At 45.9% G+C, this 27,901-nt stretch overlaps 1 protein-coding gene across 1 annotated transcript; it reads left to right on the forward strand.

The window, feature by feature from the left end:
• The first annotated feature begins 3,068 nt into the window (after window positions 1-3,068).
• DHX33 (DEAH-box helicase 33) lies at window positions 3,069-26,547 on the forward strand. Its single transcript, XM_074974583.1, has 12 exons — window positions 3,069-3,316; window positions 10,711-10,871; window positions 12,425-12,652; window positions 13,463-13,633; window positions 14,887-15,072; window positions 16,117-16,228; window positions 16,977-17,136; window positions 18,073-18,161; window positions 18,789-18,916; window positions 21,243-21,446; window positions 22,284-22,370; window positions 23,058-26,547. The coding sequence occupies exons 1-12, from the start codon at window positions 3,109-3,111 to the stop codon at window positions 23,364-23,366; spliced, it is 2,043 nt and encodes a 680-aa protein (XP_074830684.1). The 5' UTR covers window positions 3,069-3,108; the 3' UTR covers window positions 23,367-26,547.
• The last annotated feature ends 1,354 nt before the right edge of the window (window positions 26,548-27,901 follow it).

The raw sequence follows: 27,901 nt of genomic DNA on the forward strand, positions 1-27,901 counted from the left end.
ACTGCAGAAAACACTTGCTTAGCCAAATTAGATTCCCAATACGTGATAGTGATTGTTCCACATCAGAGCCTTTGTATTATACTTTAGTTTGGAAAGCTGTCTCTCAAACTCTCTTAAGCTTCATCTCTTTGAAACCTCAGGCACTCACACTTTATTGAAGTAAATATTCATTACACAAATGGTGTAGGAGATGGTGTGGTGGCTACTGATAAGGAACCAGCCATAGTTATTTTCAGGTGTTTCATTTGTGATTCTAAAATGGTAGCTTTGGTTGAGACTCTCCCACCTTCAGATTCCAAAGTCAGCATTATCCCAAACTGAAGTTGGAGTATTTTTCTAAAACAGCTTGTTATTTTTGTATTCTTTCAGTGCAGCTAGGTAAGCTTATTTGCTGCGGTGTGTTGGGAAGCATGGTAGCAAGCAAGTAAGCAAGACACAGGAAGTAATTCTTCTGTTCTACGCCACGCTGATTAGGCCTCAACTGGAGTATTGTGTTCAGTTCTGGGTGCCACATTTCAGGAAAGATGTGGACAAATTGGAGAAATTTGTTTTGCTCTTCTGTGGACTGATTCGAGGGTTAGAAAACATGACCCCTTATGAGGGAAGATTGAAAAAACTGAGTTTGTTTAGTCTGGAGGAGAGAAGACTTTGGGGGGACATGATAACGTAAGTACGTAAAAGGTTTTTGCAACGAAGAGAGAGAAAAATTGTTCTCATTAATCTCTCTGGCTAGGCCAAGAAGCAATGGGCTCAAATTGCAGGAAGGGTGGTTTTGGGTGGGCATTAGGAAAAGCTTCCTACCTATTAGGGTAGTTAAGCACTGGAATAAATTGCCTAGGGACGTTGTGGATTCTCTGTCACTGGAGATTTTTAAGAGCGGGTGAGACAAACACCTGTCAGGGATGGTCTAAATAACACTTAGTCCTACCTTGAGTGCAGGGGACTGGATTAGAAGACTTCTCGAATTCCCTTCCAGTGCTATAATTCTATGGTGACTGCCCAATACTGGTGAAATAATGGAGAGAGGGGACACGTAATTTGCCCATATGTCATGTTATATTTGGGCCTAAAACTCAGAAATAGGATTCCAGAATTCTTATGCTTTAGCTGCTGCTTGTACACTTTTAAAAATAAAAATAAACTGCCCAATCCCCCATGCCGTGTGACACTATTCTTTAAGAAAGTAATTAGTCAATTCGAAGGGGAAGTGAACTGCAGAAGATGATACTGCTAGTATTGAGATATTTAACAGGGCGACCTTATTTCCATTAGGCTAGGTGACTCTGTCCTCACCATTAAATTCACTACCTTTTTGTCTTCTTCCCTCTCTGGAGAAAGGAGATAGAAATTTCCACATTTCAGTTGGACCTTCCATCAGAACAGAGAAAAGAAGTGTTAGCCCTAGGTCCGGTCTCCCATGAGGACTTCTGATAGAAATGTTCCCAAAGAATGGTACTGTAGCCACTGAGTTTGAAAAGCGGCAAGTCAAATTTCCGGGCCCTGGGGATGTTCCAATTGGAAGCAGAAATTGATAAGAGTCTGCCATTTTCTTTGCGGTCTTGTTTATTTATCAGGAAAGGTACAAAGTCCTGCTGCTCCAAATGCAGGAGCAATCAAAACCAAAAAGGGGCAGTTTCTTAGCTTACAGCTTGGAGCCTCTTTAGCCAGCACCAGACCCAAAAGCTCTCTCTAGCTTTTTCCATGGTCTCATTGTGCTCACAAGCTACTGCTTGGCTTCCTCACTTTTTGCCTCTGCCTCTCTGTTCTGTTCTACCCCACCCCCTGAGAAAAAACAAATAATAGCCAAAAAACCCCTTCACCCACACAATCCAAAACCCTTGTGTGGGTTCATAACCCTTCCTTTGTCTTGGGGGGAGGGGGTGCTGGGGGTGTTGATCAACTCATCCTGACTATTACGTTAATTGCAGGGTACATTCATACCCGTTTCAAAGAGGTTTGTGATTGCTACCAGTACCTCTCAGCATAACAGTGGGTAGCATAAAAGGACAGAAACAGTATTTAAAAGGGACATTTAAAGCCTATTTCTTTGGTAAATGTTTGTGTGTTTGATCCACTTTTCAGTGTATTTTTGAATGTGGTGACCATGGACTGTCAAATGCCCTCTGTGGAGGGACACCAGCAGAAACTCTAGGCCTGGGAGCCATTTGGAACTGCTTAGCACATTTCTTTCATCTATATATCCCTCTTCTGTTTTCTTTTTTAATCCAAGATTTCAGATAGTCTTCATTTTGACTCCTAAGCTTAGATCTTTGTCCTCTTTCCACCTACCCACCCCCTTTCTTTTGTGCTGGAAAGCTCTGATTTCCCCAGTGCCCCCTGTTGTCCCCTTTTCCATCATCCTTTGTATGGTTGAAGGCTTGAGCACACACTCCCCAGTGCTTGGTCTCCATGCACTTTTCCTTCTTGCATTCCTCAGGTGGTTGAAGACAAGATGCTGAACACCACCTGAATATGCCTGTGGGTGTGGCAACAGGCTGGGTAAGTGGATGTCCTATTATGAGTTATGTTAGAAGCCTTAAAACCATCCATAGGCATAGGCTTTTATCAGTATAAAGTTGAGATAGCAAGCGTGGGGTGCACAGAGGTGAATCTTTACCTGTGTCTGTGTGTTCTACACACACATTCTCACACTTTTATTAACAAGTAGCTGGCAGCCTGGTGGGAAGAGAGGGTAGAGTAAGGGGTTGTCCATAAATTACATTTTTGGTGATTTTTTTCAAGACCTACCCACTCCTTGTAACAGTGACACAACTACCACAATTAAGGATCCACCCCCTAATACCTTATGTAACGTATGGACAGCCCCTAACCAGCGGGGCCAGGGTGAGGTCCCCGGGCCCGGCCCACCCTACAGCATGCTCCACTTGTGGGCTGTGGGGACTACAGCTCCCAGCCTGCCCCGCTCTGGCCTAGTGGGGCGCAGGCCGCGGGAGCGGGGCAGGCTGGGAGTTGTAGTCCCGGGGGGTGTCGCGGAGCCGGGCGGTAATCCCTGTGCGCGGCCTGCCGCGGTAACACGTGGGCGAGGGGCGGGGCGGCCGCATGTCCTCCGGTGGGAGCTGATCCCGGCCCGGCCGCGGCCCGGGGGCGATGCCTCAGGACGGCGAGCTGCCCCCGGCCAAGAGGGTGAAGCTGGCGCCCCCTCCCCGCAGAGCCATGCTGCTGGCGCCGCCCGGAGCCAAGCGCCCGCCGCTGGCTCCCAGCGCCGGGGAGACGCAGCGCAGGAGCCTCCCCATCTTCCAGGCACGGGGGCCGCTGCTCAGCCAGCTCCGGAGCCTGGAGAGCGCCATCCTCATCGGTGAGCGCGGGCCGGGAGCGACCGCTTCCCTGGGGGCAGGCCTGGGCGAGACCCCCTGCGTCCCACGGGCGGGGAGAGACCCCCCCCCTTCGGCCCGGGGCTGGGAGTGCCCGGTTCTCCGCTCCACCGTGGAGCGCCCCGCAGTCCCCACTCGACCAGGGGGTTCTGCCTTCTTCCTCCTCCGCCGGGCTTTCCCTACCCCCCGGCTGTCTCCCAGGGCGCACTCAGCAGCCCATTCCCCTGGCAGGAGGAGCCCTTCGTGCCACCCTCGCCTGCCAGGAACGCTCGTGGGCTAAGGAGCCCCATGGAATAGCCCTATCTCTCTCTCTCCCACCACACCACCGCCACACACAGACAGGGGCAGACAGTTCTCTTCCTCCCAGGACAGATAAATAACTTATTCCTCCTCTGCCGGGGAGTCTGGTCCCACAGCTATCGCTGAGACATTGGGTGAGTGAAAAAGGGTGTGGGGGACTCGGGATTGGCCCATAGTTTAGCTTTGTGTAGCAGAGCAGGACAGTAGTGAGGGCACTAGCCTAGGACTTGAGAGTTCTGGGTTCAATTTCCCAGCTCTGCTTCCTATGTGACCTAGGGCTAATCGCTTACTTCCTCCATGCCTCAGTTTCCCCCATGTAAAAATGGAGTAAATAGCAATGCCCAGCATCACGGGAATGCTTCAAGGATAAATACACTGGAGATTGTGAGATGTTCAGATACTGTGGTGATGGGGGTCATATTAGTACTTTAGAAAGATATAATTAAGTATTTACAAAGTCTGTGTGGATTCTTTCTTCAATTCCAAAAGAAATTGCTGTGTCCAAACAAACATATCCCTACAGTGTTCATAACCCAAACTTTCTGTGCTGGGAAGCGAAGCTGATTGTGTCATGGGAATGCCCAGAGGCCCCACTAGATATGAAGCCCCATTGTAATGGACAGAGTAAAAGACAGTCCTTTTCCCAGAGAGTTTACAGTCTTATTCATTTTTCAGATGGAGAACCACATGAATGTATGACATATAGTGAAAAGCTTTTTCTCAAACTGTTTGAGTGTTAATAATCTAAAGTGTTGTTAGTAATTAGGTACAATGTGCCCTTAGTCGTTTGTTCAAACAGATTGTTTGTTCATAATATATGGTGTCTGACTTTTTGAGTTTTTTTTTTTTTAATTGAAGTGAAGATATATTTACCATTGAAATAAACTGATATTGGAGGCCAGGGCATAGGCAGTTGTGAGCCAGATCTAATGCTGCAGCCGCCAGCATGAATGCTGGACACAAACCCCAGGAAAGGCATAGCACTAACAAGTCCAGGGCAGTTCTCCCTACTTTTCACGAGGCTTGGAACAGCCAAGCACCCAAGGTTCTCAGTTAAGACTTGCAGTGACTTAATTGTATGGGGAAAGCCAGGAATTTTATTGCTGCTTTCTATCCCTCCCTTAATCCCTTTTGTACTACTCAAAGAGTAGTTATAATGGTTCACAGTCAAGCTGGAAGGGCATATTGGGTGGACAGGGATCTGTCCTAGGTCTGGTTCTATTCAGTATCTTCATAAATGATTTGTACAGTGGCATAGAGATGACACTTAAAAAGTTTGTGGACAGTACCAAGCTGGAAGGGGTTGCAAGTGCTTTGGACCACAGGATTAGAATTCAAAATGATGTTGACAAACTGGAGAAATAGTCTAAAATAAACAGGATGAAATTTCAATAAGGAGAAATGCAAAGTACTACACACAGGAATAATCAGCTGCACAAATACAAAATGGGAAATGACTGCTTGGGAAGGAATACTGCAGAAAAAGGATGTGGGAGCTATAGTGGGTCACACGCTAAATATGAATCAACAATGTAATACTGTTGCAAAAACAAAAGCAAACATCATTCTGGGATGTATTAGCAAAGGGGTGGGCAAACTTTTTGGCCCAAGGGCCACATTGGGGTTGCAAAACTGTATGGAGGGCCGGGTAGGGAAGGCTGTGCCTCCCCAAACAGCCTGGCCCCCGCCCCCTATCTGACCCCTCCCACTTCCTGCCGCCTAGCTGCCCTCCTCAGAACCCCTGACCATCCAACCCCCCCTGCTCCTTGTCCCCTGACTGCCCCCTCCCGGCACTCCCTGCCTCTAACTGCCCCCCAGGGCCCCATCCCCTACTCCCTGTCCCCTATCCACACTCCCGCCCCTTACAGGCTCCCAGGGACTCCCATGCCTATCCAACCCCCCTGCTCCCAGTTCCCTATCCACACCCCCGCCCCCTGACAGGCCCCCTAGGACTCCCACACTTATCCAACCCCCCTGCCGTTCCCTGTCCCCTGACCGCCCCCCCTCCACCCCATCCAACCGCCCCTTGCTCCCCGTCCCCTGACTGCCCCCCGGAACTCCCTGCCCATTATCCAGCCCCCCGGCCCCCTTACCATGCTGCTCAGAGCAGCATGTCTGGCCGGAGCCAGACAAGCTGCTGTGCTGTCCTGCAGGAGTGCGCAACCCCGCTGCCCAGAGTGCTGCCCTCATGGTGGCGTGGCTGCAGGGGAGGGGAGACAGCGGAGGAGGGGCTGGGGGTAGCCTCCCCTGGGAGTTGCTGAAAGGCTGGGCAGGACAGGCCTGCGGGCTGTAGTTTGCCCACCTCTGTATTAGCAGGAATGTTGATAAGAAGCAGTTCTTCTATTCTACTCCGCACTGATAAGATCTCAACTGAAGTAGTGTGTCCAGTTCTGGGCACCATACTTAGGGAAAGATATGGACAAACTGGAGAAAGTCCAGAGGGGAGCATCAAAAATGATTAAAGGTCTAGAAAACATGACCTGTGAGGAAAGATTGAAAAAATTGGGTTTGTTTAGTCTGGAGAAGAGAAGACTGAGAGGGGACCTAATAAGCCTTCAAGTATGTAAATGGTTGTTATACAGAAGAGGGTAATAAATTGTTCTCCTTAACCACTGAGGACTGGACAAGAAGTAATAGGTTTAAATTGCAGCCAAGTAGATCTTTAATTAGACATTAGGGAAAACTTCGTAACTGTAAAGGTAGTTAAACACTGGAACAGATTACCTAGGGAGGCTGTGGAATCTCTGTCACTGGAGGTTTTTAAGAATGGGTTAAACAAACCCCTGTCAGGATGGTCTAGATAATACTTAATCCTACCTCAGTGCAGGGAACTGACCTAGGTGGCCTCATGAGGTTCCTTCCAGTCCTGCATTTCTATGATCCTATCGTTCCACCCCATCCCACCCCGGCCAAAAAAATCCAAAAATGTAAAAACCATCTGTTCCCTAGGTAAAAGCACCTTCTTAGTTGAATTTTCAGAAGTGTTCACTAATGATTCCTCTGTTTTTATGAGCCCAGCTTGAGACACCTTATGTGTGACTTTTAAGAGCTGAAGAGTCGCAGATCCCATTGACTCCAGCTGGAAATATGGGGGCTCAGCACTTGTTAAAATTAGGCATGAAGTGCCTCAGATTTCACACATGCAATCAGCGAACGCTTCAAAAAAATGTTGACCACAATAATTTTCTAGTCAAGGAATGCACAGTACTTTTCTCATTTCCCTTCAGTAGTTGTATGGTTTGCATTATCACTTGCTAAATATGTATTACAATATGCCACTTGAAGGTTCTGCAGCTGAGGAGTGTGGTAAATAGTTGCTCCCTCTGCCCCAGTCTGCATCTGGGCAGCTTACATTTGGGTTTCTCCTTCCCATCCGTCTAGGAATCACAATCGTATCACACAATCATGTTACTTCTGAACTTCTTATCATTCTTCTGATTCCTTCTTCCTTTCCTCTGCTCCCACATTGCCCTCACCCTGCTGACTTCTGAGCCCTGTTGCATGTGTCAAAGTGTAACCATGAAAAAGAAGGTTTCAGGGTAACAGCCGTGTTAGTCTGTATTCGCAAGAAGAAAAGGAGTACTTGTGGCACCTTAGTACTTGTGGCACAATACCAGCAGGAGAGTGGGGTGGGAGGAGGTATTGTTTCATGGTCTCTGTGTATATAATGTCTTCTGCAGTTTCCACAGTATGCATCCGATGAAGTGAGCTGTAGCTCACGAAAGCTCATGCTCAAATAAATTGGTTAGTCTCTAAGGTGCCACAAGTACTCCTTTTTTTCATGAAAAAGAAAATAGAGGACGTACCTCTGCAGAAATGTGGTTTTAGTGCCGAATACACATGATGCGAGCCCCTCAATATGTGCATTTCTAGTCACCGCTCTTCATGAAGAATTACATTGCAAAAGAGTTTTCTCTGGCAGCGCGGCATCATATTCGCGGCATCATATTCTTTATGGCCACTAATTACATAGTTAGTGGATGTGGGCTTTTCATGTCAACCAGCCTTCATTAGGATAGTAATACTGCTGCAGTAGCATGGCTGAACAAAAATGATCTCTTAATGGTGACTTTGATTGAAGTGAGAGCATCCTCCTCCGTGAGTATCTTGGGAAAGGGGCAGGAGGTGGAAGTCATTAGTTAGTTGGAAGTTCTTTGGGGCAAGTTCTGTTCAGTGTGTGTTTGTACAGTGCCTAGCACAGTGGGATCCTGGACCATGACTGGGGCTCCTGCAATACAAATAATAATCAGAATGTCCTACTTATGTCAGGGGCAAGTAGTAAATATTGGAAAATTTGTTTTTAAAAAGCCGTTTTGGTGGTTCTGTCATCTTAGATAGATGTCCTTGCAAAATCATCACAAAAATTTACACAGCATAGACACAATCTACTCTCTTATCTCACCAGGTGATACAAGCTTATACATAGTCTGTGAAACAAGTTTATTAACTACAGAAAACTAAATGTCAGAACTGGTTACAAGAAAAAAAAAGTAAAAGTAAAACACAACTAATGCCTAACTTAATAAGCTAAGTGAATTCAAAACAAAGGTCTTTCTCACCACAGTCTTATTGGCTGAATTTCTTTCAATCAGGGTCTCTCCCCAAGTCCAATGTTTCTTCCTTTGTTCTTGAGGTGATGTGGATAGAGAGAAAGAAGAGAGAACATGGGACATCTACTCTACTTTCTTGCAGTTTCTTCTCTTCTTTGTGAGTCATCTCCAGCTAAGGTTCAGGAGACCGAACGTCTGTGTGGATGGAAAGAAACCCCAAGATATATCTTTGTCAGGATGTAGATTTTTTTTCCCCACACCCTCTTTCATGCCAAAGAATGACCACTTAATCAGGTGATGGCTTATGTGAACTTGTTGACACCTGGTTGAGGTGTTGGCTAGTCCTTTGTTTCTGGAGAACTAGTTTGACTGCTCTCCAGGTGTTGAATCTCTCGTAGGCTTTGTCCACTACACAGCTTTTAGTGACACAGCCGTGTTGCTAAAAGTTGGGCAGTGTAAACGCTGTTTGTTGGCACTTTTGCCAACAAAATACTTCCACCCACTACAAGCAGAGTTTGCGTTGTTGACAGGAGAGCGCTCCTGCTGATAACGAGCCATTTACACTGCAACTTGCTGCTGCAAAACTTTTGTCTTTCGGGGGGGGCTTTCTTAAGCACTGTTGTTCAATTGGCAGTGTAGACAAAGCCCCAGTAACAACATACAGTAGAATCTTGTAACTTTACATACAATGTTGCCACACATATTTTATCAGGACAGTAATGATCAGTAAATTATCAGTTTTCAAATGACACCTCACAAGGCATACTTTTATATGAAATTTATCATAATCTTGTAAAAGGGGTGAACATAGGGGTACACCACAAACTAGCAGTGTGTACTGGTTGAAACCATACCAGACTCAACAGCAGCCAAGACCTAATAGGTGAGGAGGCTGCAGAGCTGGGGGTGTCTCCTCCAGTTTTTTCCGCTCCCTAAAGAAGGGATATATTTGGTTCAGGCTCTGGTGTATTAGAAGCTACTTGGTTCTCGTGAAAGGTGTCCTGTTCTCTACTGTCAGTGTTTTACAAGAGTCAAGAAGAATATGCCCCCCACCCCATGCACCCGTAACATGTTCAGAGTCCTTTGTGAGGAGGAATCCCTGTTGTTGGCCACTAGAAAGCTGAAGCGCTACGAATTACCTTATTGTTCTTTGTTTGAATTTAAAAGTATTTTTCCCCAAATAAAGGTACTAAAAACAGACTCATAAGAACCAATAAAATTGCAGGGGAATGAAATTGGCATTAATGTTAGTTTCCTGCTCTTTGTTGCTCCTGAGACTTGAAATAGTTCCAAATTCATGTTCTCTAAAGCATTGTGCCTGGTTCCAACTTGTATCTGTCCCAAGCAATGAAAGCATTTTGTCGTTAGTGCTGTAATAGGTACAAGCAGATCCAGTAACTCAGTGCTAGTACAAAGCCCTGTTTTTATCACTGTCCTATGTTTCTGGTTCATAAGGCTGATTGTGCCCTATGTAGTAAGCGATGGTTGCCACTTTCATTACAGCTGACTGTGTAGTGGCAGAATTGGGAGCGTGGGTGGGTTAAAGGGATGGCATTTTTGGGTAGCCCTCTGTGTGGTGCTGAAAGAACAGCTCCTGCCTGTGTGTCTGTTTCTTGGCCCAGTGTTCTTGTTTGCTAAATATGAATTGCAAGCAAAACAAAAATCCATCTACTTCAGAAGTACTTGCCCAGCAACGATTAAGTTGGGGCATAAGCCAATGGAGAGGAATAATTTGGTGTGGTAGGTGGACATATAACTAGAAATAGTGGGAAGAAATTAAGACAGGAAATTCCTAGGCTGAATATCAGAGAAAACTGACAGTTCCAGCTGCGAATAGTCACCCCTGGCAGATTGTGGAAGCTGTTACCTGGAATTTTTAAGACTAAACTGCACAAAACACTTAGCCTATTGTAGGAGCCAGTCCTGCAGTGGCAGGGAGGTGGACTGGATGACTGAATGGGTCTCTTCAGTCTCTTGCTCCCAGGATTTTATGGGAGCATAACTTCAAAAGCTTTGAAACGCAGGCCACATACTAGTGCCATATATACTGAAAAGAAACCACTTATCTGAGCCTCACGAGCCAGCTCCATGCTCCGGCAGGGGCTTCCTAGGAAGGTGTGATCCATCTAGGGGTCTGAGTGCGGTGTGATGCTGGGGGAACCTAAAAAGGAATAATCGTAGGCTTTGTGCTGTGCTGAGTGTTCTTGGGAGCTCTTCTGTAGCGTACAGAACTCTGCTTCTATTTACTTGTGGTTTGCCTTTAAAATTCTGTACCAGGGACCAACCATGGGGAATGAGATGAGGGTTATCAAGTGAAGTGGTGTATCTAGTGGTTAGAGCGGGGGTACTTGGGTTCTGTTCCCATAGGCTAAATCACCCTAATTCTTTCTTCCTCAGCTTTCCCATTGGCAAAATGGGAACAACACCTGCCTCACGGAGGGATGAGACTTAATTAACAAATGTTTGCAAAATGGCTTGAGAGCCTCTCATTAGAGACGCAAATGTCTGTTCCATTTGTTGCTCTATAGGGGAAACAGGCTCAGGGAAGACGACTCAGATCCCACAATACCTCTATGAAGCAGGAATCGGCCGCCAAGGCATCATTGCGGTGACCCAGCCTCGTAGAGTAGCTGCTATATCCTTAGCTACTAGAGTTTCGGATGAGAAGAAAACAGAGCTGGGGAAACTGGTACGTAAGGTGGCCTCAAATAAAGCGGTTGAGATGCATGGTCGTGTTGGGTAGGTGAGGACAGCAGGTGGTCAGAGCAGTTGCATGGATCCTAGAACCACAAGGGATAAAGTGCTGTCTACATTTAGTAGGATACAATAATAAAAACACTGTCTCTTGCATCCAGCTGAGTGGCTGAGCCACTGCTTGGCTTTTCTCTCGCCAGGTAGGGGCCAGCTATGTTGCTTTTATTTAAAAAAATGCTGGCTAATGAATAAAAAATCAGCTTGCCATATCCCCCTGTTCCAGCACTGATTATAGGTGATAGCAACAAGCTAGGGCATGCGCAGAGCTGTGACTCTTGGGAACTTGCTGCAGTTGCTATGTGCGGATGAAGGAGAATGGAAAAATATATATACAAGATCGGCCCTTTAACAAACTGTTTCAGGAATAGACAGTGGCTTCCAGCAAGCGTGGTAGTGTCTTTGTTTACTGAACGTTTAAACGTGCACAGAAGTGTATTCACGGCCTTTTCAGTATTCTGAGGGCCAAATGTTGGGGTTTTGGGTGGCTTTTTAGAACTGATCAAATCCTTTTGGTTTCTCTCATAGGATGCACTTAACGTTGGAGTGTATCATCTTGTTCGGTATTTTAAAAATTAAGTCTGCATCTAAATGGATTATTCCTCTCTCCTCCTACCCTCTCCACAACTTTGTTTTAAAGCACAGCTTGGCTTTTGTTGCTGCTCCTCATGCCTTTTTCCAGTTACGACCCATCTTGTTAGGGAGCATGTGACCCTTTGCTTTTTGCATTGGTGACAGAGAAGCCCTGCACAAACCTGGCAGCCTTTACCCTTCCTAGGACTAGGCACCTCTGCAATATGCTCTCCTGCCTTTGGGTATGAGGGCTCCAAACTGCTAATTCACTGTTAATTTGAGAGTAGCCGTTTATAATAATCCACATGTAGCCCTTTGGATGAGTTGTTCCTGAACAGGAAAATCATTGTGCATGGTGTCTGCCAGAGCCTCTGCACCAGCCGCATCTGCTGTGTCCTCTAGAACTGGTTTTAGTTTGGGTTAGGCTCATGACACCTGTGATATGTACAAATGGCCACATCCAGCACTTAATCCATGGTGAAACTGGAGTTGATGTTGATGGGAGTTGTGCATGTAAATTGTGGGCAGTGTATGACCTTCACTTGACTTTAATTTCTTGTGATCCAGTTCACTGGCTTCTGGGAAAGGGGGTTATATCTTGTGTGTTTATTAAATTTTACAGTGAATTCCTCAGGTTTTTTTCGGGGTGAACTTCCTCTGTCAGTGCCAGAAAATAGTGATTATGCTAAGATTTTGGCAGCTCTCTTTGGGGTAGGTTAGAATCTTGGGGCCTGTGACCCACAGAATGTAAATACATGCAGCCTCCTTAAGTTGCACTTGCAGGTCTAACTGGATATGGGTGAAGGGATGCCTGTAAGGACAGTCTGGATGCTTTGGGATCCTTTAGTGTGAATCACAGCTGTTATAAATGTACGTGATTTGGTGTCTGTGCCTTGTCCTGCCTGACTGTTTCCTTAGGTCGGCTACACAGTGCGCTTTGAAGATTTCACCTCAGAAGAGACGCGAATCAAGTTCCTAACGGATGGGATGCTTCTCCGCGAAGCCATTGGCGATCCCCTGCTGCGCAAATACAGTGTCGTCCTTCTAGACGAAGCTCACGAGAGGACAATACACACAGATGTGCTCTTTGGGGTGGTGAAAGCAGCGCTAAAGAAACGGAAGGATTTGGGCAAATTCCCCCTCAAAGTGAGTGCAGATTCTCCACCTGGCCCCCAAGCAGAATGCAATATGTTGATGGAGAGTGGGGGTTCTTCCACACCTCTGAGGGCAGTTCTACACTGAAATGGTTAGCTTGAGTTAGATACAATCCAGTTAGTGCACTAGAGAGAGCCTAGCTCCAGTCACTTCAGAAGAACACTGGAGTGACGCAGAGTGATTTGGTTAGCAACAGAGTAATTGGATTTGCTGCTGATGTGTTCTGCTTCCAGCTGCTGCATCCTGGCTGCATTACTAGCTGCAGCTTCAACAGCACTCGAGCGTCAGCCCACCCCCACCAGCTAGTTTAAAGCATCACTTAATGCGAGCTAGAGATTTTTTTGTGTGTGGACAGGAGTTGAGTTTGGAGTAACACACAAGCTAACTGTGCTATGAAGACCCACCCTAAGGGTGGGGTCCTCGGCATGTTTGACTTTTCTAGCTTGAACACATTCCCTTTCTTGAAAGCCATCTCTTAAGTCTGAATGTTCTCACCAGGCATAGTTGTTTTTAGTAAACGTCTGGAAACCTTTAAGCTCACTTCTCCACTCACTCTGTAGTGTATGGGGCGATATGTGTATAACACATGTTGGGGTGTCACATAGTGGGAGTGGATGGCTGTAGACATGAAGGCCTGGAAGAAAAAAACGTAGCTCTCTTCTGCACTAAATGCCTTTCTTACCTTTTGCTGGTTTGGGTGTTCATCCTAGCAGTCTAAGGAGGCTGAGTTTTGTAGGCCTGTTGGCAAACGTCTTGCACTTGAGTCCCATTGATAGCACCTGCCTTGCTCCCATTTTGTAGGTGGTGATCATGTCAGCTACTATGGATGTAGACCAGTTCTCTCAGTACTTCAACGGAGCCCCAGTCCTCTATCTAGAAGGTCGGCAACATCCAATCCAGATCTTTTACACCAAACAGCCTCAGAGTGATTACCTCCAAGCAGCTCTGGTGTCGGTCTTCCAAATCCATCAGGTACCACGGGTGTGTTGGGAGCAAGCATTGCTCCTGCGATGCGACGGATATTTCATCTGTTACCGTTCTGCCTGTTCAGATCCAAGTGCTAGTTTCCCTGTCATGCTACAAGCACTGAGGATTCTTTTAGTGTCACCCTTGAAGTCTGAATGAGCTATATTAATGTAAGACTTTGGCTAGATTCATGATCTCAAATATCCCATGGCCTGAAATTGCAGCTTGTATCGTTAGTAAAACTCTGAGATTGTTCTGTATGCTGTTGCATTCTCATCTCTAGCTTTCATACTTCACTGTGGGCCAGCTGGCCCTATATTCTTTTAAAATCTACTTCTCGGGTAGATGATGCTGATGGTGTGACTGAGTTAGATGAGGGCTCCCATTACTGAAAATATTGCACTCTAGGGAATAATTTATTTGCACCCCATTACTTACAGAATTGTGGAATCCACAAAGAGCACCAAAATGAAAAAATGCCAATCTTCGATTGTCATTAAGATCGCCTCCCTAATGTAGTTGTTAAGATAAACTATAGAGAAAATGGAAATCTAATGAATTAAAAGCTCATCAATACTTTATGACTAGCACTAAGTGTTTCAACGAGAAACTGCCAAATGGTTAGTCCTGAGTTTTTGAAGGAGGTGCCTGCGGTGCTCGTCTTTGGAAACATATCCAGCGTGTCTCCTCTGCATTGGAGCACACAGTGCCATGGTGCTTTTGGAGCTGTATGTATTCAGTGGCTTTTAAGGAGAGTGATTGGTGGAAAGCTGTTAAATAAACCAGTAATGTCCGGCTCTGCCGCTATGAAAATACTTATTGTTGCTGTGTTTGTAGGAATTGAACTCTAGTCTGGAGATGAAAGGAGACTGCTAAGGAAAGTACGCAGCCTCGCTTTCCTAACTATTCTTCTTCGGGTTTTCATGTGATTACTGGCCAGCTGTACTGGAAAGTTGCTGAACAAAGTAGAAACATCTGTTTCTCTAGGGGTTTTTTTTTTTTCTCCATCTTGGTGACAAACTGAGTCCTACAAAGTGCTGAGCCCCCTTCCGGCTCAGTGAATCCAATGGGAGCTGGGGGTGCTCAGCACCTTGCTCCGTATGCACACATTCAGCTTTGCTCCCCAGCTGCTCCATCTCTTCTGCTGTTGCTAGGAGAGCTCAGAAGATTTGCTGCCACTGATAACTGCTGTTTTATTTCTGCTTGAGTCTTCTTCCCCCCACTAGCTTACACTCGTTTCTAATTCCCCAACCCCCAAGGAAGCACCTTCTTCTCAGGACATCCTGGTGTTTCTAACTGGTCAGGAAGAGATCGAAGCGATGACCAAAACTTGCCGAGACATCGCCAAGCACCTTCCCGATGGCTGCCCCCAGATGGTGGTGATGCCCCTCTATGCTTCGCTGCCATACTCGCAGCAGCTCCGAGTCTTTCAGGCTGCACCAAAGGTAAACCAGGCTGAGGGACACGTGGGGGAGCTGATGCATCCACATCACTGTCTGTTTCCCTGCACAGGTGCACAGGAAGGGCTGCACGTCTCATGGGTTAAAAGCAATCCTCATTTATAACCATGGCTGACTACTGCCTGGAGACAGGAGGGTACATGGTTTCAGTGCGATATGTGGGGTGTCACCTCTATGAGTCCTCTCCTCAACATTAGCACCAGTAGAGGAATAATTGCCCTGGATACAGAAAAGGTAGCGGAATGAGGGCCCAAAGGCTTGGTAATGAGATGTAGAGCTTTTGGAATGTGCTCTGTAAGGATCCTTGTGGACTAAGAGCCTCGTCACAGAAAGCACCATTCCAGTTGGGCAGCCTCACTGGGCAGTCTCCAGGTCATACTGAAATTCCAAGAAGATTAATCTCGAGGGCGTAGCAGACTTGGCAGCGCTGCGTGTATGTGCACAGAGGAACTTACATTGCTTCAGCCTGTGGTGTTCCTAGTCAGTGGATAAATAGGAACTCAGGTCATCAGGGATCCTAATCTCATGCCTTGCACCAGAAGCAAAACTAAAAAGGTTTAAAGGCTACACTGCAAACAGCCTTTTGGGGGTCTTGTATTTGGTTTGACTAATTGTTTTTGATTGCAACGTTCCTTTCTTTTAGAAATCTACCCAGTAGCTAGAGTTTTAATTTCTCCATACAAGCTGGTCATACTGACACAGTACTCTAAAGTGTAACCAAGTCAAAGCACATCAATATGGATGTGTGAATCTTGGGACACTGAGGTGGGAAAGTGGGAGCCGGGACTCCTGCAAGTGTGCCCTACTGGATACAGCCCTGGACTGGCACTTGGGAGATCCTGAGTTCTTTTCCTGACTCTGTCACTGGCCTGCTGGGTGACCTTGGGCAAAGTCACCACTGCTTCAGTTTCCCCATCTGTAAAATGGGGATAATGATACTGACCTCCTTTGTAAAGCTCTTTGAGATGTACTGCTGCAAAGCATTAGATAAGAGCTAGATGGTATTCTTTTGTTTGCTCTTCCTCCTAGGGCTATCGCAAAGTGATCCTTTCGACCAACATTGCGGAAACCTCCATCACCATTGCAGGAATAAAATACGTTGTGGACACAGGCATGGTTAAAGCAAAGAAGTTCAGCCCTGGTGAGGAGTTGAGATGAGTGATATGGAAATAATTTTTAATTCTTGATAAGTACGTTGAGGCACTAAACCCTGGCAGCAGCTGATTTAAAATACCCCTCTGCCCCAGTCTCTAACACATCAAATTTCAGGCGTTTTTTGTGTGTGTGTGTTTGTGTTCTTCCCGTCAGTTGAATGTGCTTTCTTCCCCAGTGCTCATCTGATCCTGGGATAAGGTGTATACAGGGCTATCCATTTGTGGGGAGAGTCAGCTAAGTGTGGAATTCTACCGGGCCTCCTGGGGTATGTCTACACTACAATTAAAAACTGGTGGCTGGCCCCTGCCAGCTGACTCAGGCTGCGGGGCTGTTTATTGCAGTGTAAATGTTTGGGTAACGTGGAAGGGTCCCAGAGTTCAGGCTGCAGCCTGAGCCAGAACATCTACACCCTAAATAGCCTCTTAGCCTGAGTCAGTTGGTATGGGCCAGCTGTGAGTGTCTACGTGCAGTGTAAACATACCCCTGGAGCTGTGAAATGTCACCAAGTGGGTGCAGCACCATGTAGCTTTCTTCAGGTCTTGTATGCTAAGCAAGAATAGGCCTGGTTAGTGTTTTGATGGGAGACTGCCTTTAAGTGGTATTGTTTCAGTCGGTGGTGCTCTCTTTCTTCCCCCAGGATCAGTACTCAGCCACTGTGTGAATTTGCACTAGCTGCATTTCCAAAGCCCCGCATGTGTGAATATTCACTAATGTGGACTCTTTTCCTTTCCCAGAGAGTGGACTGGAGGTGTTGGCTGTGCAACGGGTGTCAAAGGCCCAGGCATGGCAGCGAACAGGGCGAGCGGGACGAGAGGATAGTGGAATCTGTTACAGGCTCTACACAGAGGATGAGTTTCAGAAGTTTGATAAAATGACGATACCTGAGATACAGAGGTGAGAACAGAATCCACTTCCCCTAACACACAGCCTTGCCCTCCCTTAGCCAGACCTTGTTACATAGCCGGAATCTGTGACTCTGAAGGCAGGCCTGTGAGCACTGTGAATGGATATGGAGCCCCATGAGTAGCCTTGGCTGAGGAAGGGCATTCAGAGCCTGGGACAGAACTGTGTCTCTCCTGGCTTCCTGTTGTGGTTAATTCCGTTTTCACAGCTTGGGTGTGTTTTGGGGCCCCGGGGGGGGAAAGGGGCCTGGAGCTGTCAGAGCTCAGGCTTTTGCTCTGTCTCCACCAGCAGCCCCGTTACCAGGAGGAAGGTGTCAGAAACAAGAAGAATAGGGTATTTTATTCCCCCTCCTCCATCAGTCTGGACTCGTAGCTTTCTCTCCCCATCCCTTTTAAGCTTGTACTCTCCCATCTCACGTGACATAACTGGCAGCAGGCTAATGAGGCTACAAGGGATAGCTGAAGCGACGGGTTTACCCGTTGTGTCCTTGCCCAGCCCTCAGAGAGGGGGCTCCAGCGGGATCTCAGAATCCAAGAAGTTCTGTGCCAAATACCATCAGCTGAGGGTGAGGTTCTGGGGAGCATCCAGCATCCACCTTGGTCATTGCCCTTTGATCTCCACCCTTTGTATTATACTCCTTTCCCTTATTCTGCTTCTCCCCATTCCTGACAAAAATGAGTGTGTAAAGATCCCTCTGCTGCCACTGCTGCTCGTTCCTCATCTCTGCTGTGTGACTGGAGGTGCTGCTGGAAGAAGTAGCCACTCTGCAGGAGTGCTGAGGCCAGGGGAGAGTGGAGGCCACTCTTGGGCCTGGTCTTCCTCAGTGTGCAGGATTTCAGAGATGTTGGTCGGGCAGGTCTGCCTGACTCGCCTCAACAGAGGCAGGTGATTGAGGTTGTTCTTATTTTTTTTTCTCTCCCTTTGCAGGTGTAACCTGGCCAGTGTGATGCTACAGCTCCTGGCTCTGAGAATTCCCAATGTTCTCACCTTCGATTTTATGTCCAAACCATCCCCAGGTAAGTGGGTGTGAAGGCAGCATTGGAAGGAATGGGTAACAGGTCACTCAGAATTTGTCTGAAAATAAAATTTTTGGCTGAACCGATAATGGAGAGCCGGGGGGAGTCTGTACCATAAGGAGCGTAACACTTCCTGTATTGTTGCAACCTCCCCCGATGGGTCTAGCTGACAAGTGAACTAATCGAAATCTTCTGCCATCTGGGTGGACCGGATTCCCTTAAGTGCTCACTGACCGTGGTGTGACCGTGGCTGTGAAAGCAGGTGCACTGGTGGCAGGAGCTGGGGAATTCAACTTCTCAACAGAGTGAGGAGCAGCATGGGATAAAAGTAGGCTGGAGGTGCAAAGAATCTGAAGAAATCTTGGGGGGAGGCTTCTAGAGAAGGAGAGCAGCCTGCAGGGGCTTGGCATGGCAACCTTGGCTTTGCTTCTATTTAAAATATAATTTGTGAGTGTTATGTCACTGGAATGTGCCTGGTGGACAGCCCCGGAGGTTCGAGCAGTTTAATCATAACAGGCACAGCGTTGTCCTTCACTCTGACCCGGAGATACTGCCTCTGAGTCCTCCTCACCTCTGCTGATGTTGCCAACAATGAAGCCAACTGGCTGTACCATTCTGTTTTCATAGATGCCATTCAGGCAGCCATTGAGCAACTGGATCTGCTGGGGGCTGTGGACCGGAAGGAGGATCAGGTTACTCTGACTCCACTGGGAAGGAAGATGGCAGCATTTCCTCTGGAGCCCAAATTCTCTAAAGTACAAATGATAGGCAATAAGCTTTTTATTTTTATCTGGATATATTTTTCCATAGTTATCAGTCTGTTATTCTCAAGCTCCTTAAAAAACTTTCTTTGGATTTGATAATGAGTTAAGAGGTTTGTTTTGACTGAATATTCCACATTTAGCTTCTGATTCCATGTAGGATTTCCACATGAGGTGGAATGACAAAGTACATACAGGTGCTGTTACCATGATACATCCCTAACGATACACGTTACTCCTGGGGGAATTCTGCGCTACTGCTAATGCACAGAATTTATGTCCCTCGCAAATTTCTTTGCTTCTCTGCAGAAAAATGACTTTCTGACGGGAAAGCAAAGGGAAGCCACAAGAGTGGTCATGTGATTCTCCCCAGCAGCATGTTTTGGGTGCCCAAGGCAGCCGGCGGCAAAGTAAATCACTGTGGGGCGGAGGGTGGGCCTGGGGAAGAACCGGCTGGTGGCTCCTACCCTGTGCCGGGCTCAGTTGCTAGTCCCGGCTGGGCTGGGGAGGACAGGACTTTCTCTTCCCCTGCCTGGCATCCAGGGCCATGTCAGACCCACTCTCAGATTTCTCCCCTGGCTGTAGGAAGCTGTGTAACTGCTCCCCCCGTCCCCCCACTTGCGCTTCTTGCACCCATCGCTCCTCAGCTGCAGGGGGAGGGATCCCTGTACAGGGAGCTACTCCCCCATCTGCCCAACTCACGTGCATCCAAACCTCCTCATTCCCAGACCCTCCTGCTGAGCCTCACCCTCCCGCACCCAACCCCCCCCCCCCCCAACAAGCCCCACTCCCCCTTTACCTAGATCACCCCAACGAGCCACCTGTACCTGGATCCCCACCCTATCGAGCCCCAACCAGCTGCACCTGGATTCCCAGCCCTCTGAGCCCCACTCCCCCAGCATCTGAACCCCTCCCCCCCACTGAGCTTCCCACACCCAGACCCCTCTGCCAAGCTCTATCCACCCCATACCCAGACCCGCCCTGCTGAGTCCCAACCACCTTCACCTGGACCCCCCTAACAGAGTCCCATTATTGTTGCATCCAGAACCCCACAACAAGCCCCTGTGCATCAAACTCCACCTCACACCTGGATCCCCCACTGAGCCGCTCGTACCCAGATTGCCCCACACAGAGCCCTCTCAACCCACACCTGGACCCCCCACACTAAGCCCCTCCACACTTGGATCCTGCCTTACTGAGCCTGCTTGCTCGCACCTGGCATGGAGGGACAGGGCCCTGGGGTGTTTCTGGGGTTGGGTGCAGCCTCACTGCTGAGTCTGTGCCCTGTGGGGGAGCTGCATAGTGATCTCCCACCTCTGTGCAGCCAGTGGCCTCTGCTTCCCAATGCCATGCTGGAGCTTCCACATTTTTTTGACAAATACAGTTTTCAGAATTTTGCAGAATTTGTAATAATTTGGCGCAGAATGCCCTCAGGAGTAACATGTGAGGAGAATGAGTGCCTGATGGGGCACTGATTCTGCAGTTTTTGCTTACCAGCAACTCCTATTAATGTCCGTGAGCGCTGCTGCTATGCAGTAGATGTGGGACTTGGCCCTGAGTAGCTGCAGCCTTGCATGCGCTGAAAATCCTAGTAGATTAGAGAGGCACAGTTTTCCTTTAGAGAAACTGTACTCGTTTGTCCCTGTCATATTCTGCTCATCTAGTGGATGCTTTATAATCCTGTTTACTTCAGCCATTTCCTCTGGTACTGAAGTGAGGCTCCCTGGTTTGGAGTTCACCTTTAGTGCCTCTTGTTGATAGGTATGACATTTGTTCCCCTCCTTTCCTCTAGCACACTAGTTGATTTTAATGAGGCAAGTTAGAGTTGAAACCAAAGTTTCCAAAAGAGCTGCCTTTGTCTTGCTTACAGATTTCATATGGATGAGCACGTTATGTTGAAACTTCCTTAAAATAATCAGCTGTCCCCAGTAGTGTGCATGTATGTGTATATCTGTGTGCCTAAATAGCAGAAGTGTGTAATTCAAGGTTTGTGAGTAGTTTAGCTCATTCAGATGAGGACGACTTAAAGAATAATCCTTAACGATCGTTATTACCAGTGCGTCCATGATACTGCATTGGCATGAGGATGGACAAGCTATGTCCCCTAGTATGTCTCTTCCCTCTGTCTTCTGTGATTTTAAGAATAAACCAGAGTTCCCCTGTCTTTTATGTCTGATCCCATTGAGCCAGGAGTTAATTTAACACAGAGGAGGTATCTTCTAAAGTTTACATTACTCACCAAGATTACTGTGCTGTTGAAATCTGCCAGCTTTCTAGCTGGTGAAACCCTTGAAAGCAGCTCTTTCTCTGTGCTTTGCAGACTATCCTCATGTCCCCCAAGTTCCACTGCACGGAGGAGATCCTGACCATTGTGTCCCTGCTCTCGGTGGACAGCATCCTCTACAACCCCCCATCCCGGCGGGATGAAGTGCAGTCTGTCCGCAAAAAGTTCATTTCCAGTGAGGGGGATCACCTCACCCTGCTCAACGTATACAGAGCCTTTAAAAATGTCAGCGGCAATAAGGTAGGTGGGGCTTGCGGCACACCAGCTTCTGGAGATGGTACAATAATTCGTCCGTTGGGATCTGACCTCTCTCCATGTATCTGCATTTCGCTTTGCATCTGAGTGCCTCCTAATCAATGTATGTATTCTCACTATGCTTCTGTGAGATGGGAAAGGGCTAACCTCATTTTACAGGCTGAATAAGTGACTTCATGAAGGTCACACAGGAACTCTGCAGCAGAGCTGGGAACTGAACCCGTCCTTCGAGTCCCAAGCTAGCACCTTAACCTTGAGGTCATCTTTCCTCCTTGTATTGTTCCAGTTGGGTCGGATTGTGTTTCAGCCTACCACCGGGAAATGCCTGGCAATGCTCTTCAGCATTTCAGAACTCATGACAAAGAGATCGGGCCTTTCTGCAAGTTTTGTAAATGGGATTTGGATTTAATCCACAGATCAAACTCTCCAGTCTGATTTCTAAATACGTAGAGTAGCAGCGTAGTAGTGTGCCTTTCCTCCTCAGGGCTCCCAGTGTGATTTACAAACTGGATGCTTCTAGGAATCACTTTCACCATCTCTGGGGAAGAAGCGCAGAAGCTGTTTCCTGGCACATGGCAAACCCACAGAACAATTTAGGACAGTGGGTGAGGAATGCTGTGTCTAATTGGAACTGTAGGAGGGAATTGTAGTTAGGTCAAGTGTAACTATCCATATTGTGCATCAGGCCAGAAGGGTAGCAGCGCTCTTTTGAATGGGTATGTGATTTAGGGATCCTGTTTTACATCTTATCCAAAGACAGTGTCCCTGAAACATCCTTGATAAAGAAGTGAATTGTTCTAGCTTCCACTTGCTCTCCTGCAGGAATGGTGCAGAGAGAACTTTGTGAACAACAGGAATGTGACGCTGGTGTCAGACGTCAGAGCCCAGCTCAGGGACATTTGCCTAAAGGTAACTAGTTGCTGTAAAATTCTTCAGTTGTCTTGTCATTGTTTTAGTCCCCTCTACCCCCGACTGGCTTCCCTTTACCAGATCCTAGCAGAGGGAAACGCTGTGCCTTCAGTTCCCGGTTTGAATATGGTAGGACTGAAACTAACTCCTCTAACGGGCAGCTTGGACCCATCTCTGGGCAGCGTCCTGCACACTCACAAAGGCAGCTGTCCGAGCTTGAATCGGAATTCCCATTCCTTTTGAGCTTTTGGTCGTACCATATTTGCTTTTCAAACATGTGCACTCACGGTTATCGGAAGGGATGCCAGAAAGCGATAGGTGATGTGGGCTTTTGTGTTGCGCTAGAAGCCACCTGATTCCAGTCTCACTCCCACCGTGAGACTCTTCCAGGCTTGTTTTATGAGACTTAATGTTAGTAGGAACAACGAGGAGTCCTTGTGGCACCTTAGAGACTAACAAATTTATTTGGGCATAAGCTTTCGTGGGCTAGAACCCACTTCATCAGATGCATGGAGTGGAAAATACAGGAGCAGGTATAAATACATGAAAAGATGTGAATTGCCTTACCAAGCGTGAGGTTAGTAGGGTGTCTGATCCTGAGCTGCAGGGCACCACACACAAGGGATTGCCATCTCTCTCTCTCTCTCTCTCTCTCTCTCTCTCTCTCTCTCTCTCGTTACTAACCAGCTATCATTACCGATTGAGTCCTCCCGATCGGACACGGGGAATATCCGCCGCTGCCTGGCTCACAGCCTCTTCATGAACACTGCAGAGTTGCAGCCGGATGGCACCTATGCCACCGTAGACTCCCACCAGCTGGTGGCAATCCATCCCTCCTCAGTCCTCTTCCACTGCAAGCCAGCCTGCGTAACGTACAACGAGCTGCTTCACACCAACAAGTGCTACATGAGGGACTTGTGCGTGGTGGATGCAGATTGGCTGTATGATGCTGCACCCGACTACTTCCGCAGGAAGCTAAGAGCAGCCAAGAACTGACCCACCCTTGGTGCCACGGAGCTAACTGTGGGGGATTCCTAAGGTCACGGGATCAGATTTTTGTAACAAATGTACAGGAACAATAGAGCTTTGCCTTGCCAATCCGGTAGGACTGTACAGGAAATGGCTTCTCTGCAAGAGCCATACCTCATGCACTGTTGCTGCACTGGCTTAGAACAATCATCTTTTATGACAGTTAATAGATAAAAGGGGAACATTATACATGTATATAGTATGTTTGTGAATATATATATGTATATATTTGGGGGTGGGGGTGATGGTCTTGGATTCCAGTTTTTAAAACAGAGGTATAATGGGGTTGTGTATGAAGCAATGAGAGCCCCAAGGGGACTCTTCTGAGCAGACCTGGGATTTTTTGACAATTGCCCTTGTATCCTTCGCAGGTTTTATCGTCAGAAAGTTTTAAATCTCTATGTATAATTATATTAACAGGACAAAAATACCTTTTTTAAATGTACATTTTTCGGAGGGAGGTGCTAATCTATTTTACCTCATCAGACATCTTTCTGCCTGATGTCACTTTCGCCACCTTGTTTGACCCATCTGAAAGCCAGTACAGAGTTATCTGAATAGACAGCTCTTCATCACCTGTGCCTGTTTGTTAGACAAACCTTGCGGGGCTGATAGAGGTGAAGTGCCACTAAGAGAGGATGATCAGTAACCCATATCGTCTGCTAGCAGAGAGACTGCCGGCATGTCTTTCAAATGCTTTGTTAGTTTCTCATTGCTGCATCACCAGCCTTGCTGTGTCTTTTTAAACAAAATTAGTCTCCATCATCCAGTTGGTTTTCATGTAGCTATGTAACGAACTGGGTGCCATGCAAGTAAAACGCTTCTGCGGCTGCCCCCATATGGCCACACCAAAGTGCCAATAGTTAAATCTAAGGAGAGGATCAGCCACTGCAGAGCTCTTATAGGTAGTACGTATTGTTAAAGAAGTTGGGTAACATTTCCCCTATGAGTTGGATGTTTCTGCTACCTGGCAACAAGCTATCGTGAAATCTAAGTCTTGCTTGGGCAGGCATGGCTAGTTATATTTTTCTAGCAATTTATAACTGTGTAATCCATAGAAGAGTCATAAAACCGCACATGGTAAAACAGATATTTACAACTGAGATGGTGAAAGAAGTTAAGTATAAAGATTCCAGGCTCTTTACATGACAGACGGTCTAACGAATCATCAATATCTTCCATACTTGCTTTTCAGCATTCCCACAAAGCACAGATCTTTAAAGAAATCTTTGCTTCTTACTTAGGAAGCCAATCAGACTGTTAAGTGATGTTGAGTTTGGCAATGGTCTATTATGCATCTCCTCTCTCCAAATGCCACTTGACTTTATAACCAGCTATCTTCTGAGTACAGTTTTTTCCTCTGCTTTGCTATTGAGACATTATTATTCCTCAGTATGTGCATGAGTGTGAGGGGTTGGATTTGGACTGTTAACTTCTGTATATTGCCATCTGAAATTTTTGTGCCAGTCTTTGCCTGAAGGAATTTTCTTTGTCATGGCAGCCAAAGATTTCAAAGCAGAAGCAAAGACTTTGTTCCAGACTGAACCCAGAACTCTGGCAGCAAAGAAATTGCCCTCCACTATGCCTGTCCCCACACACCTTTTGTTCATCCTTCCTTCTTGGCCACGTTAAAACTTCCAAGTTCACTGCTTGGAGATAGCAGATCACAATAAGTCTTATCCTTCGCAATAGCTCATCTGGTTATTTTGTGGCAAACTTTCCAGAAAAAAAATATGAAGATGTTATTTGCAGTCAGACTTCCTTCAAAAGCTCTTTAATCATCAGATATTTATTTCCCCCATTACAGTTTTACACAAGTATTTTTCTGCTTTTCTTGATTATTTTTGTCCTTCATTAGACATTTGTAGCATGTCAACATTGGTTAGGACGCTACGTCTGTCTTCGATATTTTGGGCTTCATCCAGCATCATAGCATCTAGTGGCCAGATTCTACACTGAAGGAAAATGGCAGTAAGAACCAATCTTATTTTTTAATCCTGTGTTTTATACAGGGACTAAGGCAGGTTCAGCCAGTCTAATTACTTGATTGTCCAAATATTACTTGCCCAGTAATGTCTTGAATGAGTGGAATGGGGACTTAGAAAAATTGTAAGAATTTTTAAAATTATATCCTTATGAGTACTTCTAAAATAACTTCTCTGGGAGAGCAACTTCTAGTTTCAGCAGAAATCTCTTTGCACAGTTTGAGTTGTTCAGTTTTAGGATGAGATGAATTAAAACAGATTAGATTTGTAAAAGGGGAAGATGGGAAACTTTTATTAATGAATGTGATTAGTTAACATGAGCTGCTCTGGGATATCCCAGTTTGACTAAAATGGTGTAGTCCACTCTTGTATTTTTCAAACATCAATTTTACTTTTTATTTTAAATGTTTCAATGGTGCTGCTCAGGGATAGAATCATATTGGAAAACCCATTAAACTTGTGAACAGATAAGCTGTTGACTTCACTGTGTGATCTACAGGGAGAAGTTATGCTTTCTATCTTGAACTTTTTTTTTCTGGTTAAATTCTTCACAATTACACAGTATGTTGCAATATGCCTTCTCGCCAGGCTACTATTATTCTGACTACCTTGGTCCTCACCAGTGAAATCTATGACAAATACCTCTCTTTAAAACCTGAATTACACTCCGAAATATCTGCAAATCACTGGTTCCTAAGAGTAGCATTAGTATAAATAGGTGTACTCCATTTACACAGTATGCCTAGAATATGTTCCCCTCTGCTTCCAGGAATAGTGAAGTGTATCAATCTATTTCCAGACAGGGTGATACTGAATTTTTACAGGGGTCTAGAGGAAATGTATAAATGTATCCCTTGGTTGTGCCTCTCACTGTATCCTTGCTGGTAAGAAACATGCTGAGGGGCTGGGGGCAAAGTTGCCACCTTTCTATGTATGACCAGCTGCAATTCTGGATGGCATTTCAACAGTATGCTGCTACTTCAGTTGTTGTAACTCGTACAAACCGCAGGGAATTATCAAGCACTGTATATAATTATTCCTGTGTTTATACAGAAACTCTGCATCTGTAGGGGAAAGTGGAATAAAAGCACACTTTGTTTGGACAGCCTATTAACAATATGTTTGGGGATTGGGTGGGGGATGGGAGATCCTTTCAGAAATAACTAATTTGTACATTTGACTTTCCCATAATAAAGAGATGGCTAAACTCCAAGTTCAAGAAGCGGTTGTCTTATGTTCTATACATAGCTCAGGCTTTGAAGTGAGGAAGCTAAGTGGCTATTAAAAGTACCTCATGGTATGTTTAAGGTACAAATTATAATTTTATATAGTGATTTTCTTTTTTTGTACTTTGGATTCTTGTAATATGATGTTTTATTCTAAGCATCGCTTTGCTGTCATGACCTAAAGTCCTTTTGTAAATGTGTTTTCCTGGAGCTTTTTTTTTTTTTTTTTTTTTTTTTGAGAGCTGGTCATTAGAGGGTAACATCACTAACATACAAAAAGTCAGTGTGTTATGCCAGGGTGCATGTCCCCTGGTCAGTCCTTCTTTTAAAATTAATATTAGTATATTAGAACTAGGTTATTTTTTTGACTTACTTCTATTTTCAAATAAATTTAAGGGGACTTGCAAAAATGAATGAAAAGTTGAATGCTGTTATCTTATAAAGGGAGAATATTGAGATAAAGCTTAATAAATGTACACTATTTTTATTTCTAGCCCATGAGTTTTCAGTGCTCTGTACAATTATTTAAAAAATATATTTTTATAAGCATTCAAAAATCAGTGTTAGGGGGAAAATTGTAAATACTGATGTCTTGATAACTTGGACTCACTATCCTACTCCTGGCTGCAGGGTTTTTTTAGAGATTCTTGGTTCATAAAAATGTGATTTACCCATATCTGCAGAAAGAAGAATATGGAAACCTGAAGAGTGAGAAATTAGCAGCTGCTCCCCTGATGCAATGTCATGAGTGGCACAGGAGAAAGGAAAAATAATGTTATGTGGCAGGGGTGGCCTCCAACTATACTCTAGCAGAAGAGCTGGCTTCTATTGCCAGCTCGGCAACTGATGTGGGCAAGTAACTTCTCCCCTCTGTACCTTAGGATCCACATCTGTAAAATGAGAATTATTATAATTACTTTTCTTTTATAAATTTTTTTGAGATCTATGAATGAAAATTGCTACACAAGGGTTAAGCCTTTATTATGGTAATTAGTATTTCCAGATTATCTTTTTAGTTTTCTTCATTATGGAAGTTACACACACAAGTGGGTGAGGTAATATCTTTTATTTAGAGGACCGACTTCTGTGGGTGAGAAGTGTTCAATTGACAGGTTTCTTTTGCAGGGGAGATAGGTGGGGAAAGGTTTGCGGTTTTGGTTTTTTTGTTTTGCCTTTTGACTGCACGTTTTAACGACATACCTACGATGGGGAGACATTAGCCGCTGGATCACTGAGGTGCAAACACTATCCAATCAGTATTTTAGCTCTTACTGTTTTAACAGCCTGATAT

The sequence above is a fragment of the Natator depressus genome, chromosome 17 (assembly GCF_965152275.1).
Source record: "Natator depressus isolate rNatDep1 chromosome 17, rNatDep2.hap1, whole genome shotgun sequence".
NCBI lineage: Eukaryota > Metazoa > Chordata > Testudines > Cheloniidae > Natator > Natator depressus.

Bases quoted from the DNA above. Each gene is read 5' to 3' on its own strand.
- DHX33 (XM_074974583.1), top strand. From the start codon at position 3,109: ATGCCTCAGGACGGCGAGCTGCCCCCGGCCAAGAGGGTGAAGCTGGCG. The intron at 10,872-12,424 runs GTACGTAAGGTG...CTGTTTCCTTAG, and splicing joins AAACAGAGCTGGGGAAACTG to GTCGGCTACACAGTGCGCTT. The intron at 21,447-22,283 runs GTAGGTGGGGCT...GCTCTCCTGCAG, and splicing joins AAAATGTCAGCGGCAATAAG to GAATGGTGCAGAGAGAACTT.